The 17,318-nt window shown below is 35.6% G+C and overlaps 1 protein-coding gene across 1 annotated transcript in view; it reads right to left on the reverse strand.

Moving 5' to 3' along the window:
* The window catches only part of LOC136804638 (fibrocystin-L-like), a 33,373-nt gene extending 17,317 nt beyond the window's left edge, over positions 1-16,056 (reverse strand). Inside the window, exons 1-18 of the mRNA XM_067061246.1 lie at positions 15,951-16,056; positions 13,519-13,602; positions 9,120-9,246; positions 8,597-8,717; positions 8,199-8,256; positions 7,681-7,771; positions 7,209-7,259; positions 6,882-6,952; positions 6,517-6,630; positions 6,063-6,275; positions 5,260-5,549; positions 4,768-4,857; positions 3,986-4,150; positions 3,032-3,191; positions 2,164-2,366; positions 1,419-1,725; positions 524-796; positions 81-218 (exon numbers count right to left, since the gene is read on the reverse strand). Coding sequence (XP_066917347.1) covers positions 81-218; positions 524-796; positions 1,419-1,725; positions 2,164-2,366; positions 3,032-3,191; positions 3,986-4,150; positions 4,768-4,857; positions 5,260-5,549; positions 6,063-6,275; positions 6,517-6,630; positions 6,882-6,952; positions 7,209-7,259; positions 7,681-7,771; positions 8,199-8,256; positions 8,597-8,717; positions 9,120-9,246; positions 13,519-13,602; positions 15,951-16,011 — 2,617 coding nt within the window. The 5' untranslated portion in view covers positions 16,012-16,056. The remainder of the gene's footprint in view (positions 1-80; positions 219-523; positions 797-1,418; positions 1,726-2,163; positions 2,367-3,031; positions 3,192-3,985; positions 4,151-4,767; positions 4,858-5,259; positions 5,550-6,062; positions 6,276-6,516; positions 6,631-6,881; positions 6,953-7,208; positions 7,260-7,680; positions 7,772-8,198; positions 8,257-8,596; positions 8,718-9,119; positions 9,247-13,518; positions 13,603-15,950) is intronic.
* Positions 16,057-17,318: the final 1,262 nt, after the last annotated feature.

Below are 17,318 nucleotides of genomic sequence, written 5' to 3' on the forward strand. Positions count from 1 at the left end.
ATCTTTTCAGAAAATCAGCTTACAATCAGGAGGGAATTGTACCTTGGTGAATAATCGAGTCGCTGATGAACTAAACTTACCTTTATTTTTCCAGGTAACAATATAATTGTAACTATGGCAATCTCCATGACGACGTACGTGTGTCGTCCCAGTGACGTCTTTGAGCGCAATGTCGAGATGTTCTTTCATTTCATCTTCAGTGGTGTTGTATGGGATGTCTGCAAAAATGGAAAGAAACAGATGGATGAGAGAAAGATTATGATGAGCATTTGTTCAACGGTCTAAGATCCTTAACCAGTATTTTGACTGCAAACAAATTGAAAAGCCTTGAGCATTTTAATATTGAAATATTTCTTAATAAATCCAGTTATTCAAGCAGAGAGGGAGACTAAATAATACTTTCACGGGTGGGAAAGCGAGAGAATCACTATTTTGTGTTTTTTGACCCATAATGCATCTTCTTCATCATACTCTAAACCTTAGTAAATTACGCGTTGTATACTTATCAACGCATTCGTATTACCTACAACTTCAAAGGTTTTTCCATCAGAATCTTCGTACTCTAAGTCGAAAGTTCCACTGATTCCAGATTCAATCTGTCGTACGGGGGTCACCTTGATGTTACTTCCACTTGTTGAATAAGTATTTCCGGACTTTGACCATCCATGAATTCCGAGTTCCGGAACGTCGACACCACAGTACAAACCATGGAAGGAAACGTGGAATTTGGTGGATGTTGAATTTTCAACATGAATGCTGTGGACCCAATTCTCACTTGGAAAGGTTTTCGGAGTCACTGCAAGATAGAACATATTCAATTTCAATTTCTTATTAAATTCAATACTTTTTCTTCTTAAATTCACCTCTCTTTTGTTATTCAATGATACCCTTTTGTGGAAGAATTCACGTATTCACCAAAGGAATTGAGCAGATTGATTAAAGCAATTGAAAGTCATAAGTATTCAATCAACTATTTTGACCAAAGTTTCGCGCAGTCACGCTACAAAACATGCATTTAAAGGACGTGCAGAGGGATGTATGAGAACGTAAAATACGAGAGTGAACCATGCCCGAGTCATAAAAGGTATAAAAGGCTTTAGCGCCATAAACCAAATGTTCTCAGTTCGAAATCCTACTCTTTTCCATGCTCAGTGCATAGATAGCAAATGCAACTGACTGTGGACCGCGTGAAAACAAACTACACTTGACGCTCTCTAATTCGACGTTCTACTACTCGATACGCGCCATTATTCGATGAAACTTAAGAAACAGTCAACAAGAAACTCTCATAAACGACGCTCCCTTATTCGATGAAAATCCAAACAAGGAAGATCGAATTAGAGAGCGTCAACTGTAAATACTATGAAGTTACCAGGCTATCCCGTAAACTATCGACTCAAAGCAGAAACCATATTTACCTGTCAATTGGGCAGAACCAATGTACAAGTTGTCCACATAAGGATTTGTCAGGGCATTACTCTCGCGAAGTAGGTAGATACGTTTGACTTTCAAAAAACTAGAAAAGTCAACTCTGTGGTGAGTTTTAGCCCAATAATTATCCTCCAAGATTTGCCGGATATCATAACAACGCGTTCGTCCGGTATTGATTTCTCCTTCGATCGCGGGATGAAAATCTCGAGTGTATGTATTACGGTTTAACTTGTTTTTGTAGGTTAATTTGATCCCAACATAGTTCCTTATAGGACCAAAAACAGCTAAACAAAGCTAAAAAGTAAATTACAATATCATGAACAAGTTAATTATCCCTCCCAACTCTGAAACAAGAACGGCAAAAGAACACAATATGTTAATTTTGGTCGGAATCTAACCCCAAATCAAAGTCAATCCCGACTTAATACTACTTAAAAAATAATAATTTTGACTGATCTTAAGGGAACAAAATTCAAAGAACATTCGAACCTATGAGCCTACAAATTTCGAAAAATAATAAAAATCTAAAAAAAAAAGCTATGTTCCAAAATATTATATACTGAATTTTCAATCATTGCCTAAACCTTCGATATAGGGGAAATCTGAAAGGAAGTTTTAAAGCCTAGGAAATATTATACTTATCAAGGTAGAGATAGATTTAAAGTGTTTTAAGGTATTAGGGTAAGGTCGAAAAAATAGCCACAAAAATTTGATAGACAATATTGAATTTACCCAGGGATAATTTTGTGCATCAAAGTCACTATCAGTGAGTGTTCCATCTTGATGATAAGTTCGGCCACCGTCATAAATGATGTTATTTGAGCTGAGTTTCAAGACGTTGCGTCCACATTCCGGTTCGATTTCTGAAGTCCGGGTTCCGTATTCAGTGCCTTGCGGAACACCCTCGTAAGACTCGTAAAAGACAACTTTGTTTGCTGCAAGAAAAGGGAATGATAGGGAATTAGTAGGTCGATAACAAATTTACCTTTTTTCGAATATTTTGATGCTCTCACAGGCTCCAAGAAAATAAATAGACATTGGCTCATTTAGTGCACCGTCTTTCGCAGTGCCATTTTCAACATATATCTTTATTACAGTATGCTATCATCCAGGGAAAATAATTCACTCTGTAATATGCTAGCTCGACGAGAATCAGCCCGTAAAAAAATGTAAAAATGTATATCTGAATGTATATATGAATATCTGAAAACCGGATTTCAACCATTACCCATCTAGAAAACTCTATCGTTTAAACTACCGCTGGCCGTATAATTCGTACAATTTCTGCTCAGGAAAAGAGTGTTGAAAATAAAGTTGATTTAAAGCGGATTTGTATCTTAAGCTTTTACATTATGCTTCGAAATTGAGTGTAAAAAACGTTTGCTAGGATACGTTTGCCAATAGAGGTTTTTCATGTGTTGTTTTTAAGTTACGTAATTTCCGTCATTATGGAAGCAAACGTTCGATTTGCGTAAGAGATCGCCTCTACAGATTGGAACGTTTGCTTCCATAATGGCGGAAGGCACGTACCTTAACAAAACATGAGAAATCTCTGTACCGAAAAAAATAATCACGATACAAAATAGGGAAACACTCTTACAAGTGGTATCCCCAATTGAGCAATCTTTCATCAACAGATCATTTAATGCTTCTTTTACATCGTTGGATGAAGAGTCTCTGTTGAGGTTGATTGCACTTCGTTTACTGTTCATGGACAGTTTGTAGTTCTTGTTGGGTGCTAGCCCACTGATGTCAACATCCTATAATAAAGTTATCTAACCAAAATGAAATGAACAAGCCGGAACGCTGATTGGACCTACCTGATGATTAACGTTTGAGCAAGTAAGGGAAGTTTAATATAGTCGAGTGCTGGAATATAGTCAAGTGCTGGAACGACAAGGGGATAATCAGTAATCGTTCGACGGAAATTAGAGTTATAGAGAGGCAGAATAGCCTAAGAATCTCCTCAGAAGACCGGAAGAATCGTTTGAGTTTATGGGGATAACCGAGTCGAGGAGGTTCGAGTTATGGAAAGTTGACTGTAGTTTAAAGCGAAAGATCGTGAAAAAAGAACGGACGAGCGAACGGTTTCCTTTTTCGGCTTTTCCGGTGATTTCTGAAGAATTCCAGATACTAGAATAATTAGTTCAATTGAAAATCAAAAATGCTACAAATATCATCGGGCATTATCATTGAAAAAAAACCAGCTATTTCCATCATAATTCCGTCATCTTCGGCCGGACAAAAACTACAGTTGACGCTCTCTAATTCGACGTTCTACTATTCGATAGGCTCCTTTATTCGATGAAATTTAAAGTCCCCGTCAACAAGAAACTCTCGTAAACGACACTCCATTATTCGATAAGTTCCCTTATTCGATGAAAATCCAATTCCCCTTGAAGATCGAATTAGAGAGCGTCAACTGTATCCTTTTTTCCTTTCTATATCCACTGGATATCCGGGCTGTTTGTTTATAAGTCAGACATCCAGAGGGCTGATGGATTCTAAAAATGGATATCCTCGGCAGGGGGGAATATAGAAAACATTGATATACCTGTTGGTTTGGCAGAGGAGTTGATGACACCGTGACAGTCTGTACCTCATCTTTGGCATACTTTGGCAAATCTGTTTGAGTGTGTTTAGTTCTTCGACCAAACAATCCTAATTTGAAGCCATAACCACCACCTCCATCAGCTAAGTAAGCTCGATAATAATATTCCTATGTGAGTGAAGATGAAAGTACTGTTTCATAACACGTCTATAGCGAGTTTATGTATTTGCGCTTTTGAGGACGGTAAAGTGACTGTAGCGATTTGGAATAACCCGCAGTTCTGACCCGCAAAATCGAGGACGGTAAAAGGGCTGATTTACCGTCGTCCTCAGTTGGTCATGATCTATAGTCAAATTAGAACCTTACCGTCTCCGTCGCTGAAAAACACACATACATAAACTCGGTTATTTTGTGAATAAAAGTGGTATATTGAGGCTATGCCCCAAACCCTGAACATACAGCTGTCACTAAAATAAAAAATGCCCTAATATTGAACTTCTCCTTAGAGGTATCGTGAAAGTAATTCAATATTTTTCCACTATTTTTGCGTCTAGACCTCTAGCAAGAAGTACCCTGTATATTTAACAATAAGGACTTTATTTTTCTTGCTATCAAAATCTAGCTGACTGAAAAAAATTGTGACCAGCGCTTTTTTACCGTGTTCTCAATCTTGCAGAACTTCCCACAGCATTTCACTCTCGGTCGACAAACTGTCTAAAAATATGTATTTGCTAAAACCTATAGTGAAAACTATTATTATAACAATAGGGCCAGGTTATACATACCTTATTCTCGTTGAGCCAAATTTTTCGTGAAGTTTGTTGAGGTTTTTGGTAGAAATCGGGGACGTGGTGTGGAGTGTAGGCAACTCTTTCCTGCGGTAAAAATTTGTCAAAGAAATATTTTAAGGGAAACTTATGCAAGTGTCAAACATGGACTAACCCTTTCTTTGCTATAATTTTTGGCGGTTTTTTGACAAGTTTTTTCTCTAAGTAAAAAAATCATGAAAAGTGCCATAGTTTTCAGTAACTAAAATGTCTCAGGTTCATATCATGTGTGACAAAGTCTGTCATGAAACACTGGGTTAGTTTTAAGGACTCTTCTGATTTAATGGACTCCAGTGTAATGTAATAACTTTGGAAAGGAAACATGAATTATTTTGGGTTGAGGCTTCATAGACAATACACTACCATTTAATGAAATGTAAGAAACCTTTTCCAGAAGAATTAGAAAAGCCTAAAAGAATATATTATTCCAGACAAAGGAAACAACCATACCATGCCAACATCAGAGCGATTGTGACTAAGCCAAAAGTCTAAGTAATCATCACCACTGATTAGAAGATTGAAATAACCAGAATAAGGTGGCTTCAAGAGTCCTTCATACCGAGCAGATAATTCATAATACCGCTCCTGGTAAGAACTGATGCCATTTTCCAAACGTTGTGTTCCGTATTCAAATGTTTTGGTTGAATTGAAGGGGAACGTACTTGTGTACTTCGTTCTCACTGCATTCACATCCGAGTTCCGAGCTCTTGGCCAAAGCTCCTGAATGAAACCTCTGCCACCTGTAAAAAAAGTAAAAGGCATTTTGTACTCTATACATTGCTAGGGAAAAAGGTATTCAAAATCTAATAATAATAATAACATATGTTTTAAGTAGAATGCTCCGAAAAATTCAAAAGCTTTTAGGCAGCTGGAGAATTGTTTCCACGAAGGGCCACTATGAACAGAACAAGAACAAATACTGAACCTGAAACAAGAACGACAGGCAACAAAGAATGAATTGAAGATTTTAAAGAATATATATTAGAAGAACCGTACATCCTGTGCCCAAGTTCAGGAGTTGCCATAAAGCCATTATGGTAATAACCGGGAGGGCACATTGCTATACATTGTATTAGAAGAATATATATCTGTATGATAATTGGAAAATAAGATTGGAAATAAATAAAGAAACCTTATCTTTCAAGAGATGGCATTTCATGAAGGGGAATCCGTTCCTTCACAGAAAATCTGAAGACTGAAAATACCCATAAATACAAAATCTGTATAAATAAATGAGTTAACATAACACTAACCTGTATAGTATTGATCTTCACTGTAACTTTCACCGTCTCTCTCAGGACCAGTTATGCAAGTGATTTCTTCACTTGTTGCTGATTGGACTGCACAGTCGATACCGCCAACTCTGACCATTGTTTTGCTGACATCAGCAGCAAAATATTGACCAGTGATGGTGAGAAGGGTTCCACCTTCTTTACTACCAGTTTGCGGAGAGACCGAAACGACATCTGCACAAAAAAGAGCCGAAATTGAAAGTAACGGAGCAACAACTTCAGTGGAAAAAACTCTAATATTAAACTTTGATTAAAAATTGAGAATACAGTTTTTCCTATAATTTACCTATCCCAATGATCCCTTAATTCAAATGCAAAAGCAAAAACAACTTGAAATGAAAAAAGTAAAACGCATTGTATCAGTCAAAACTTAATTTATTTATTTAACCAAGTTAAAGAAGGTATCTGTACTGACCTGCGTAGGTCTGATAATTGTAAAGTCTGTCATGTTTGTTGACTAACAATGAACTTGGTTTTCTTTCAGAACGCCCTGCATTGCCAGATACAATGAATGATGCCCGCCAAGAGCCTAAAGAAAATGTTTGAAGAGAATGTATAAAAAGCATATAAAAATACATCTCTCAACCATCCTTGTTAGAATTTACAATGTATTACTGACAGCAAATGTCTGAAGACATTACATTGATTTTCTCATAGACGCAAATTTTTGCTGGCATTTCTTCCTGGTAGCCTAGATCAATTGCCGAAAGCTTAAAAACCTCTATATGATATCCCTCTAGGATATTTTCCACTTCAGTGATAATTACTGGTGATTAATACCTGGAACTTTGATATAGGGTTGACATTGGAACCAACCATCGCAAGCACTGTTTGCGCAATATGATCCCAATCTAGAAAGAGGTTGGAAATCACGTTAAGAAACTGAAACTTTTTTTCCAAGGGTACTTGGGGGAGAGTATAATGGAGATGGTGATGGATTTAAAAAAAAATGTGGGAAATCCAGACGTGATTTATCAAAGGATTCCCTGATTTAAATAGTGCCCCAACTTGTTTTATAAGAGACCTTTCCAGATTTCTCTGCGTTTGTTTACATTTCGAGCAAACACACATATATATCCCGGTATTACTGAATTAAGTAATACTTACAGCTCATTGTTTTGGTCAAAAGGTTCACAAATATCAGCACCAACATAAATCCTGAATAAAAACAAAAAAACCTTTATCCAGCCAGGTTGCAGCAAAGGAAGAACGCATACTATAGAAATAATCCTAAGGAGTCTCCTGACCCTTAGTGATTATTTACTATTTGTCCTGTTCACAGGCAATTTCCCAAAATATTTCTATTCATCCGTATTTATAAAGAAAATTCAGTTCCTGTATTTTCGAAGGAAAATGGGTTTTTATGATATACACGTTTTCTTTTTATAAGAAGCTTAACTGAGCTCAAAGCCTGGATATTCCTTATTTTTACAGAGAATTTCAGCCTTGAAATTCCTTTTTTATGAAGTATGGTCACATCCCTTTTCTTATTTCTATGCAATCTTATTTATATAAAAAAGGAAGGTGAAAATAAAAATTAGCTAATATCACAGAAACCAATGAAGATTTTTTTGCATACTTGTTGATTTCAGGTCTGTCTGGGTCAAAGTTTGTTGACAAGCGACTGATTTGGTTGGTTTTAAGCAAACCTTCAACTTTAATGGTATCAACTAGAATTGAAAATAATGAAAAAAATTATGAAACTGATGAAAATAAAAGGTGAAAAAAACTAAATTATCAAATTCAAAAACAGTTAGTCTATGCACTATGGGTTGAATCAAGAAATTGTGAATCACAAAGCACTACCCTAAGTAAATGGATTTTTGCAACTTTTGCAAATTCTGGCCATTTCAGCGAAATTAGTCATCATGGAATATCTAAAATGGGAATTTTTGGCAAAAACCCTTGGGAGAGTGAAAGAAATTGGGCGAAAAAGAGTCTGACACACGAAATGTTAGATTCTCAATTCGCTTAAGGTATTAAACATTTTTGGTATTAATCTTGAGAATCAAAACTAATTTTTGCACCTTTTATAAAGACCCGCCAGACCCTGTGGTTATAAATTTGGTAGTTTATCTTATGTACAAACATACTTACATGGTAAGCCAGATTGTGGCGTGATTAATCTAATGTTTGGAGAAGCTGAACTTTTATACTGAAATGAAAATGAATATGTGAATACTTTATGTCATTTCCGATGGCAACATAGAAATATATATACAATACAATCTCTTAACCAACGATTGACCTGAGTTATAAGGAGACCATATTAAAAATTCACTGGCTTTTAACAAGCATATAGACCGGTCCTCATTAGTTATGGTTTATTTTTGTGATCTTGTTTTTAGTCTTGCACAAACATTCATTAATCTTGAAAAAAAACAAAACATGTTAAGAACATTTTTAGGCTTCAAAAAGTTAAGAACATTTGAAGGTTTCAAAATTGTTGGATGTTCTTATTAATAAAAAACGTGTGAGCAGCTATAAAGTCTTACCGCAAATCTGCAAACCCATCCACCACAGTATGTTTGTCTTCTTGGATCAAACTCCAATTCTTCACCACCCACTTTCACTTTGACTTCATATGTAACATATGTTTTCAAACTCCCCTCAGGGCTAAAAATTATTTAAAAAAAAAAGTTACTTATTAGATTAGGATGACAAATTGACTCTAATTTGAATGAAATTGAAAATTTTGTAAAGATTTCTTCAAAGTTTTGTGCTTTTGTAGTTTTGGACACGAGTTAAGATTTGCTATTTTCTCTAAAGGAGAACAATATTATGTAAAAAACAGCTGCTGATCATTCTAAAACTTGAATTGTCTTTTAATTTGTAGTGAAAGACTAGAGTAAAATAATAGTAATAATAAGTTCTGGTAATTAGCAGTATATAGCACACAGCAAACGCTGCAGTAAAAACTGATAAATAAGGTTATTTCTGTCGACAAAAATTTTTGACAAATGTTAAAATATTGACCTTCCTTTACATACATAATTCACTTAATTATTATTCACAAACCTTGTTTCACATGATATTCTTTCTGCATTTGTGTCGGTGACAATGACATTACAGGGAAGAACATTCGAACTTTCTGAGCTGATCAAATAAACTTCATTCTGCTTGTTGTATTGATCATCTGAGAAACCTAGAAAAAATATAAATGTTTTGAAACCTGTAAATATAGAAACATGTTGTAAGCAAGATATCAGGATGCATATGATTAAAAACTTAATATTAAAAACAAAAACACACTGATACATATTGCAAAGGTGTGTATTAAATATAATAAAAATTCATGTTGTCGTTTTGCAGATCCTTTTGATTCTTTTTTTTTAAATAACATAATTATAAGAAAACATCTTTTGAATCTGCCTTTACAGGAATTAAGTTTAATGACCCCTATACCTTGCCTGCCCTACCTCTTGCCTAAGTAGCTCCCTGGGATGGATACTAGATGATTAAGGTTGTGTATTGTGTCAGTGTTTTAGATAATCAAGAACAATGATCAAGAATACCAGCATCAAAACAATAAAAAGATAACATCAGTATATACACACTTAAAATAATTATGCTTCAATGTCTAATTGTTTTAATGCTAGAGTTCTTAATTATTCAACATGATAGTCTGATTTGCCAAATGTCTATAGCATGGTTTGGGCTATGAGTTTGAATCTCCCAGCTCCAAAGACAATTGAAAATACAGCCAGTCAAATTGTTATTATTTCATTGATCATACTTTCTTAGAAACTTTCTAAAGTTCTGTTCTAAATTTTGTAAGTAAGGACAGCGCTAAATTCAAGATGGGTTTCTTGTCTACCCAAAAGTATGGCCAGACCATATCCTGAACATAATATACCTTCAATCATGGTCGCAATATTTGACAAAATAGGGAAATTCCTATGAAATCTTATAACCACAAAGGATTTGGAAGCGCTCTAAATTAGGTTGGAAGGGTAGAGTTTTAACCCTGAGTTTTAACGCTAAACTTTTAAGACTTAAGCTTAGGATCTAAGGATCCAAAAGTTCAAGAATGGTCCAATATGGCTCTGAATATAGCCTGGAAGTCTATAAACCCCTCCCGAATTGAAGTACTGAAATAAATTTATCAGTTAGCCCAAAAGCCAATTTAACGCCCAAACTCCAAATTTCGAAAAACAAGGATAAGCTAAATTCTCAATGGATTTTGTCTATGATTGTAATCATGTTTGAGGCCAAAATTGCAAAACATTCCTTTGGCCCTTACATTTTCATTATACTGGTTAAAACCCCCGAAACATCTGCTGACCAGTTGGGAATGTGGGTCATCAGTCAGTCGTGCTTTGACGACTAGACTGCGAGACTATTGAGAAAAGCAGCCTAAACCTATAGTCGTTTGGGAGAACATGACTGTCTTTTGAATAACTAATCACTCTAATCCAGACGTAATTAATGAATTACCGAACTAATCGAACTTTGTCTAACTTAATCGAACGACAAAAGTTCGATTAAATTCTTTAATCAAACTTTTCAAAAGTTCCAAAATTGTGAGTATTTGATTAAGTTTGACAAAGTTCGACAACGAGAAATGTTCGACAAACTTGACAACATAAAATGTTTGACAATGTTCGCCAGTACAACAAATTGATGAAAGTTTCGTTCGACAACAGACAACTTTGACAGAATGTAGCTGCAATTGCACCTTTTGCTTGGGCTTTACTCATTTTTGATCGGAAAAAAGATTATGTCATAAAAATGTAGCGTGCGCTCAAAATGCTTCATTTTTCTTTTTTTCTTTTGACAAATATCGTGCAAGCTTTGCTCGAAAAAGTGTGATCGAATCATGCGCAAGTGGAGCGGCCTTCAGTTGCTCAGGTTTTCTCAAATTTTTGTTTGATTAAACTTGACAAAGTTCGATTAAGTTCAATATTAATGTAATCAAACTAATCAAACTAATCAAACTATCGAGGTCTCTTTAAAAAAAGTTCGATTAAGTTCGATTACTTAATCGAACCTTGTATTTTGAGAAATTTGTGAGTATTTCTGAGTATTTGATTAAAGTTCGACGACCGAACTTAGTCGAACATTAATCGGCCAACAAAGTTCGATTAAGTTCGACAAAGTTTCATTAAAAATACCGTTCGATTGGTTCAATTAATTACGGCTGGTCTAATACTAATTGATCTACTACTAATTGATTTTTTTCCTCTTTTCTAGATAGGTTTTGTAAAACCTCCTGTAAATTATTGAATCAGCACAGCAGTTTCCTATGTTTACCCAGTTACCTTGGACCCATTTATTGAAAAGCTAGGCTAAAGCCCAAGGGCCCAATTTTTATGGGAATTTCAAACTCATTTTAGGCCAAAACCAATTATAGAATCTGAAACCTCTTGAAAAACTATATAGAAGACTTTTAAGCGAGTATGGCCAATTTCTGTACTGAACACGGGAGTTATTTGATGTAGAAGTGTCATTTTAATATCAGTTAGTCACACTAGCGTCCCGCCAAAATGTGTATCAAAGATTAATGCTGCGAAAGCGCAATATATATCGTTTACTTGACTCTCATCTCAAGCAAAAAAATGTGCCGCAAAACTTCTAAAGGGATTCATGAAAAAATAACCCGGCGCTTTTTAATGAAATTTACATATTCAAAAACTTTGAGAAATTGCCTAAAATTTGAGCCATGTAGATGAAAAAATTTGAGCCAAGCCAACCTTGAAAACTAATTTGAAGATCAACTTCCCAAGAAAAAGATCCACGGGGGAGGCGGAACCAACCTAGATCCGCGCACCACCAGATAGGCTGTTTCCCGGAAATTTTTCCGGACCTCAAACAGTGACCCATTTACTTTAGCGTATAAATGAGGCCTTAAAATCGAAGCGCTGTCTCGGGAATTGAATGACAAATTTTGGTTGGTTGATTTTGGCTGCTGCACGTTTTATCTTGTTTCAAACTTTCAAGTTTTAATTAATTGTCTTGCGAACTTGATTCAGGTAACTCTCCTCCTTGTTGTGCAAATAGACCTTTTTTCAAAGAGGACGTCCTCTTGAATAATTAGGTAGTCCAGCCATAAAAACAATGATAGGGCCATGCATAATTACTGTATCATGCATATTGTAATAATTATGCATAGTTTTATCATTGTTTTTCTGCTGGACTACATAATTATTCAACAGGGTGGCCTCTTTGAAAAAAGGTCTATACATCCTGCTGTAGATGACTGATGTTGTTTTTTCTGAAAGCTAGATTTCCTATAGTCTGGACCCATACTAATTTTTACTCCATTTCACAAAGCTCACATGAAATAAAAATTAGTATGGTAGAATTGGAGATTTTGAATTTGCCACCAGAAAAAAACCGTTTGAAAACTGGCCAATCAGAATTTTGTTGCATAAATTTTTCAGGAGAACAATAGACATAATCGGCCAATCAGAAGCGTTTCTACAAGAAATTGTAGAAATTTTTGTCCAAAACTACCCGTCTACTATCGAGTTCAGAAAAAATTGTGAGTAGACGGGGCCCCATCTAGATTTCCTAGTGTGACTGTATATAAGCAATTGATGATCAAAATGAGGGGGAAACAGTTACATCAAAATGCCTCGAAAGTGTCAATATGAAAATTGCGTAATGAGAGAACGTATGTCTCGCTCATTATAAAAAGGCCGAGACAAACTTTCAATAATTGGATTGTAACATCGAGTTAAGTCTCTTTTGTTAAGTCACCAGGGGGTAAATAAAACAGACCTTGATACATTTATCGTTCGTTTCAACTTGACCATTTGTTTAAAACTCAGCCTCCTAAATATTTGGAGTAGGTAAAATATGTACAAAGAAATTCATACTTTTCCAACCCGGCCAATCTTTAAAAAAGAAGCGAACAATAAAATGTAATTACCCTTTCCAAATAAACCTCTTTGGTGGCGAGCGTAGTCTACTCTGACGTAATTGTAAAATTTATGTAATGGGAGTTTGACATAGTAATGTAATGTTGTTTGGGGAATTATGAAGTTCTCTGGGATTTCGATTGCATTTATTCAGGTTGATTTTTTATGACTTCTAATGGTACTTTTTCTAACGAGTTTGATTACTCTGTTCTCACACTTATGTCTTTTTTTTTTCGCGTCCTTTTCCGTGATTACTTTTATTTATATTTTTAAAGACAGGTAAGATTAAGTTAAGAAGGCATATTGATGTAACTGGGAAACCACCACTTCTTCATCAAATAGCTCCCGTTCATTTGTTCCAAATGTGCACGATAATTACACCGATTAGGCCTACTATCCTGCTTGTACCGTGAGTGGTCCTAAATCCAACAGTCCTGCGCCTATAATTTTTCTTGCTATTAGAATTTCAAGATTCTTTTCTCAAAAAAATCTTGAGTGATACGGAAATCCTGAAGTTTTTCAAAAGTAAGTTGTAACAGAAAATATCCTCTTACCAATCCCATTGATGACAAGTTTGGTTCCTCCTTCCAGACTTCCTTCATTTGGATAAATTGAAGTGACTTTGCCAGGATGCACAGCTGCAATAAAAATTTTTGGAAAGTGAAAGTGTGCAGTGAAAACGAAAGTAGAGCCGAGATCTCCATTAAAAGCGCGGGAATGTGAAAGGGCGGCAAAAACATAACAAAAACAAGAGCCGCAAACATTCAAATTATACAGTTGAGTCTCCTCGCCATAAACAACTCGAACGACCAGGGTGAGGAAATCGTTCGAAAGATAGAGACATTCGCGAGTTGTAGAAATTTAGACATTGTAGGATCAATATGATCAGAGTTTTCACTTTCGCTTTATGTACAAGAGTTCAGCATCGAGGGTTTGGATTGGGTCCTGTTCTACTTCACACTACTTGCTTTATTAAAACAGATCGTCATCATCGTTGATGGCTTTTTGGGCATCCTTTTGAGAAATTCCAGATTTTCGAAAACAGTTGGAGAACGTTTTGACGGCAACGATATCCCACGCTTTCCTAAGCATGAACATAGCAGCAATGCTGGAGAACTTGGGGTTCGACGTTTTCTCATCCACACTTTCATCATACGAACTGCTAAGAAATATACTTTGCTTTCAGCGCACGGATGATTTCTTGATTGAGTTTGACACGTAGTATTCGGGGGAAGGAAGATCAATTCTACCCATTCCAGGTTTTCAACATGAGGATGTGCGGTACAATATCAATTATCAAGGTAATTTTACGTTTGGGGACGTATCCACTCTTCGAACAGCTCTCCAGATATCCAGCCCTTCTTTTGGGAACGGTTTTGGCAGGGTAGTGAAAGGGTTTAACCCTTGAAGCAACGAGGTTTGGTGGAATTTTCGATTACAAACATTGGTAATCGCTCCCCTAAAGCATTACCAGCAGCTAAGCCAGTAAGTCCGACCTTACTGTGTTTCCCCCAGAATGCTTTTCACTTTTCATGTTTTATCGTCGGCATTAAATATATTTTCTAGGGGATAGCGGGACAGAATAGTAGGCAAGGTTGTCTCTGACCGTGGCGCTGTTTGGTTTTTGTTCAAAAGTAGGAGACATTCGAGTTATAGAGGTTCAAGTTGGAGTCTCTACTGTATTTTTATTTTTTCTGCCTCCCTCCACATTGCAATCGTCGTCACACTTACTGTCACTGAAGATTCATCGTACCAGTGGATACCCCTTAAAACCACATACCCCTTATAACCCACAATGTTGCATTTTTGGCTTTCATAACTACCAGATTTAATTTTATGTGGTATGTTTCACTTTTTTACAACCTCTTATAAATGTTCTTTCATAAAATACCAAATTTTAAGGATTTTAAAGATGCTAAAGTATCTTAAAATTCGAAGTTATTCAAAGGTTTTTTGGACCTAGAAATTACACAATTGAATTTAAGGTCATAAAACCTATACTTTTTAGATACCTATACTTATGGTAGGTATGAAAAAATCATTTTCATCTTCGTGAATAGACCCCAACGAAAATGACAGGCCCTTAAAATTCTACTTTAAAGCACTTTTATGGTGATGATCAATAAAATCTGAAAATCGACTTTCTCAAAACCTGGTCATGTTGCATACCAAAATGTCACAAATTTGATGGAGATTTAGAAAAACATTAGAACCATAGGTCAAAAATGAAGCGAATGAAGGTTTTGGCCTTTCGTAGCCGTTTTTGACGAAAAAAAACACACACAATTGCATTATGGGCATGAAATCCTGAAAAATGAAAATATTGTTGTGGGAATGAATTTCTAGCAAGTCTTTGAACCATTGAATCACGAAGCAACACCAAATTTGTATCCATCAGCTTGAGTATCCCGTTAGCAAGGGTCGGACTTTGTGGGTTTTAGCCTTATTTTTGTAGGTTTTAAGGGGTATTTTGATTTTAACACATATTTTTGAGATCATTTAGGTACTAATGGTATATTCATAACATTAGTAACTTTACAGTGAATCACTGTTCAAAATTTGAGGTCAAAAGAACTTTTTTGTAAAAAGTTATTCGAGAAAAACCATTTTGTAGGTTTTAAGGGGTAAAACTTTTTCACTTCCTCGTGAAAAACTGAAAACTGTTTTCTACAAAATATCACTGCTAGGGAAGACAATCATAGACAACGTACTTTCAACACAAAAAGTTTCAGCCTTACACTCCAACTAAACAATGAGATAGAGGGTACCACTTTTTATTGTGGGTTTTAAGGGGTATCCACTGGTAATTGCAAAACTACAATGTATTTTCAAGTGAATAGAAAGGATTCGTGATCTTTATATCCTCCATACTATTCGCGGTTTTGTAGAGGTTTGTGATTTAGACTAGTAGATACATAGTTTGTTTACAAACAAGCAGTGACAGACCAGACAAATTTTCAATAGCGGAAATTAAAATTGATCATACCTTCGTAGCAAGAAGTAAGGAGCAACAAACAAAAGCATAATCCAGTGAAAATATTCACCATATCGCCAGCGAATGGAAGAATAGTCTGAAAATTATCTCTTTAAATTGTTTTAACCATAAATATATCTTTATGATAATTCGCGCTGAAATCAAAGATAGAAAAATTAGTCAATCAGTGAGAAAACTTTTTAAATACTTAATGTATCCCATCTCTTCTACTGATGACCCATGTCCAAATGAGTCCAATATTTTTTCAATCCAAAATTTATACAATTATGTTTTTACCAAAAATATATAGGCTTCACACTGCATAATCTTGTGAAAAATGTCCGATACTCCACAGTGTTCAAAATTGCAACAAAATGGACAATCAGAGGAAACATGCCGTGTCTATGTATGTCAATACAATAAAATTTGAACTGATAATCTATGGGAAAGAAAAAGAGATTAACAAAAGTTTCTTAGCATGTCAATGCAAAACTGATAAAAGAATCTCTCACTGCTTTGACTATCACCGGCAAATTTAGCTACTTTAGTTTGTTTTGCATAAGGTATAAGTAACAGTCAAATTGCGTCAAAAAATGATTAGAAATTTCTTATGGATGGTGAGATTGTTTTTTATGTAACCTTTTCGTAAAGTGTTCTATCAACAAGCTGAGTTTACGCAACAAGCTAAACGTTTAAAGATATACCACCGTCAAATTCTAGTACCATTCCAGCTAGCAGAAATCAGTCCTATCCCAAGGAAAACATTCTAGATAGCCTACAATTTATCCTATTGCAAATAATGAAAAATGCACCAAAAAGTCTAAGAGTTGAAAAGTTCAAAAGTATCATGGGTCGGTTTGTTGTTTACGGTTTACCTTGTATATCAAAAAGGAAAATGATATAGAAACTATTGCTGGTATGACACAATTCCACTCAAAAATTTACTGCCTACGAAAAAAGACTTTCTTCTTTAGGACTGTCAACATCCTTACCTTTTTAGCAATGATCTCAAATATTTTGTTTTCGTAAGATTCTTCGATATAACCCAAGATGAGTATTTTTTTTAAATCTGCGGTTTTAAGATTTGCATTGACTTTACTTCCCACGCGGCTTTTGATTTGATTTGCGATTGCGCAGTATATCCCACTGTTGCTTTGTTTTCGCATCAACCCTTTGAGTGCCAGAAACACCGCCTCAAATCCATACATTGGTGGAATAATCTCTTGGCTCCTGTTTTAGGGCACCAAACATCAAGCAGCGATAGGTCCGCAAATGATCCATAATTTCAGAGATTTTCCAAAATGCGCAGACAAACAAACTTAGTGGCGTAGTGGTATAGTGGTTATCATCCTTGACTCCCGCCTGGGAGGCCCGAGTTCG

The sequence above is a fragment of the Clytia hemisphaerica genome, unplaced genomic scaffold, assembly GCF_902728285.1.
Source record: "Clytia hemisphaerica strain Z4C2 unplaced genomic scaffold, Clytia hemisphaerica genome assembly, whole genome shotgun sequence".
Taxonomy (NCBI): domain Eukaryota; kingdom Metazoa; phylum Cnidaria; class Hydrozoa; order Leptothecata; family Clytiidae; genus Clytia; species Clytia hemisphaerica.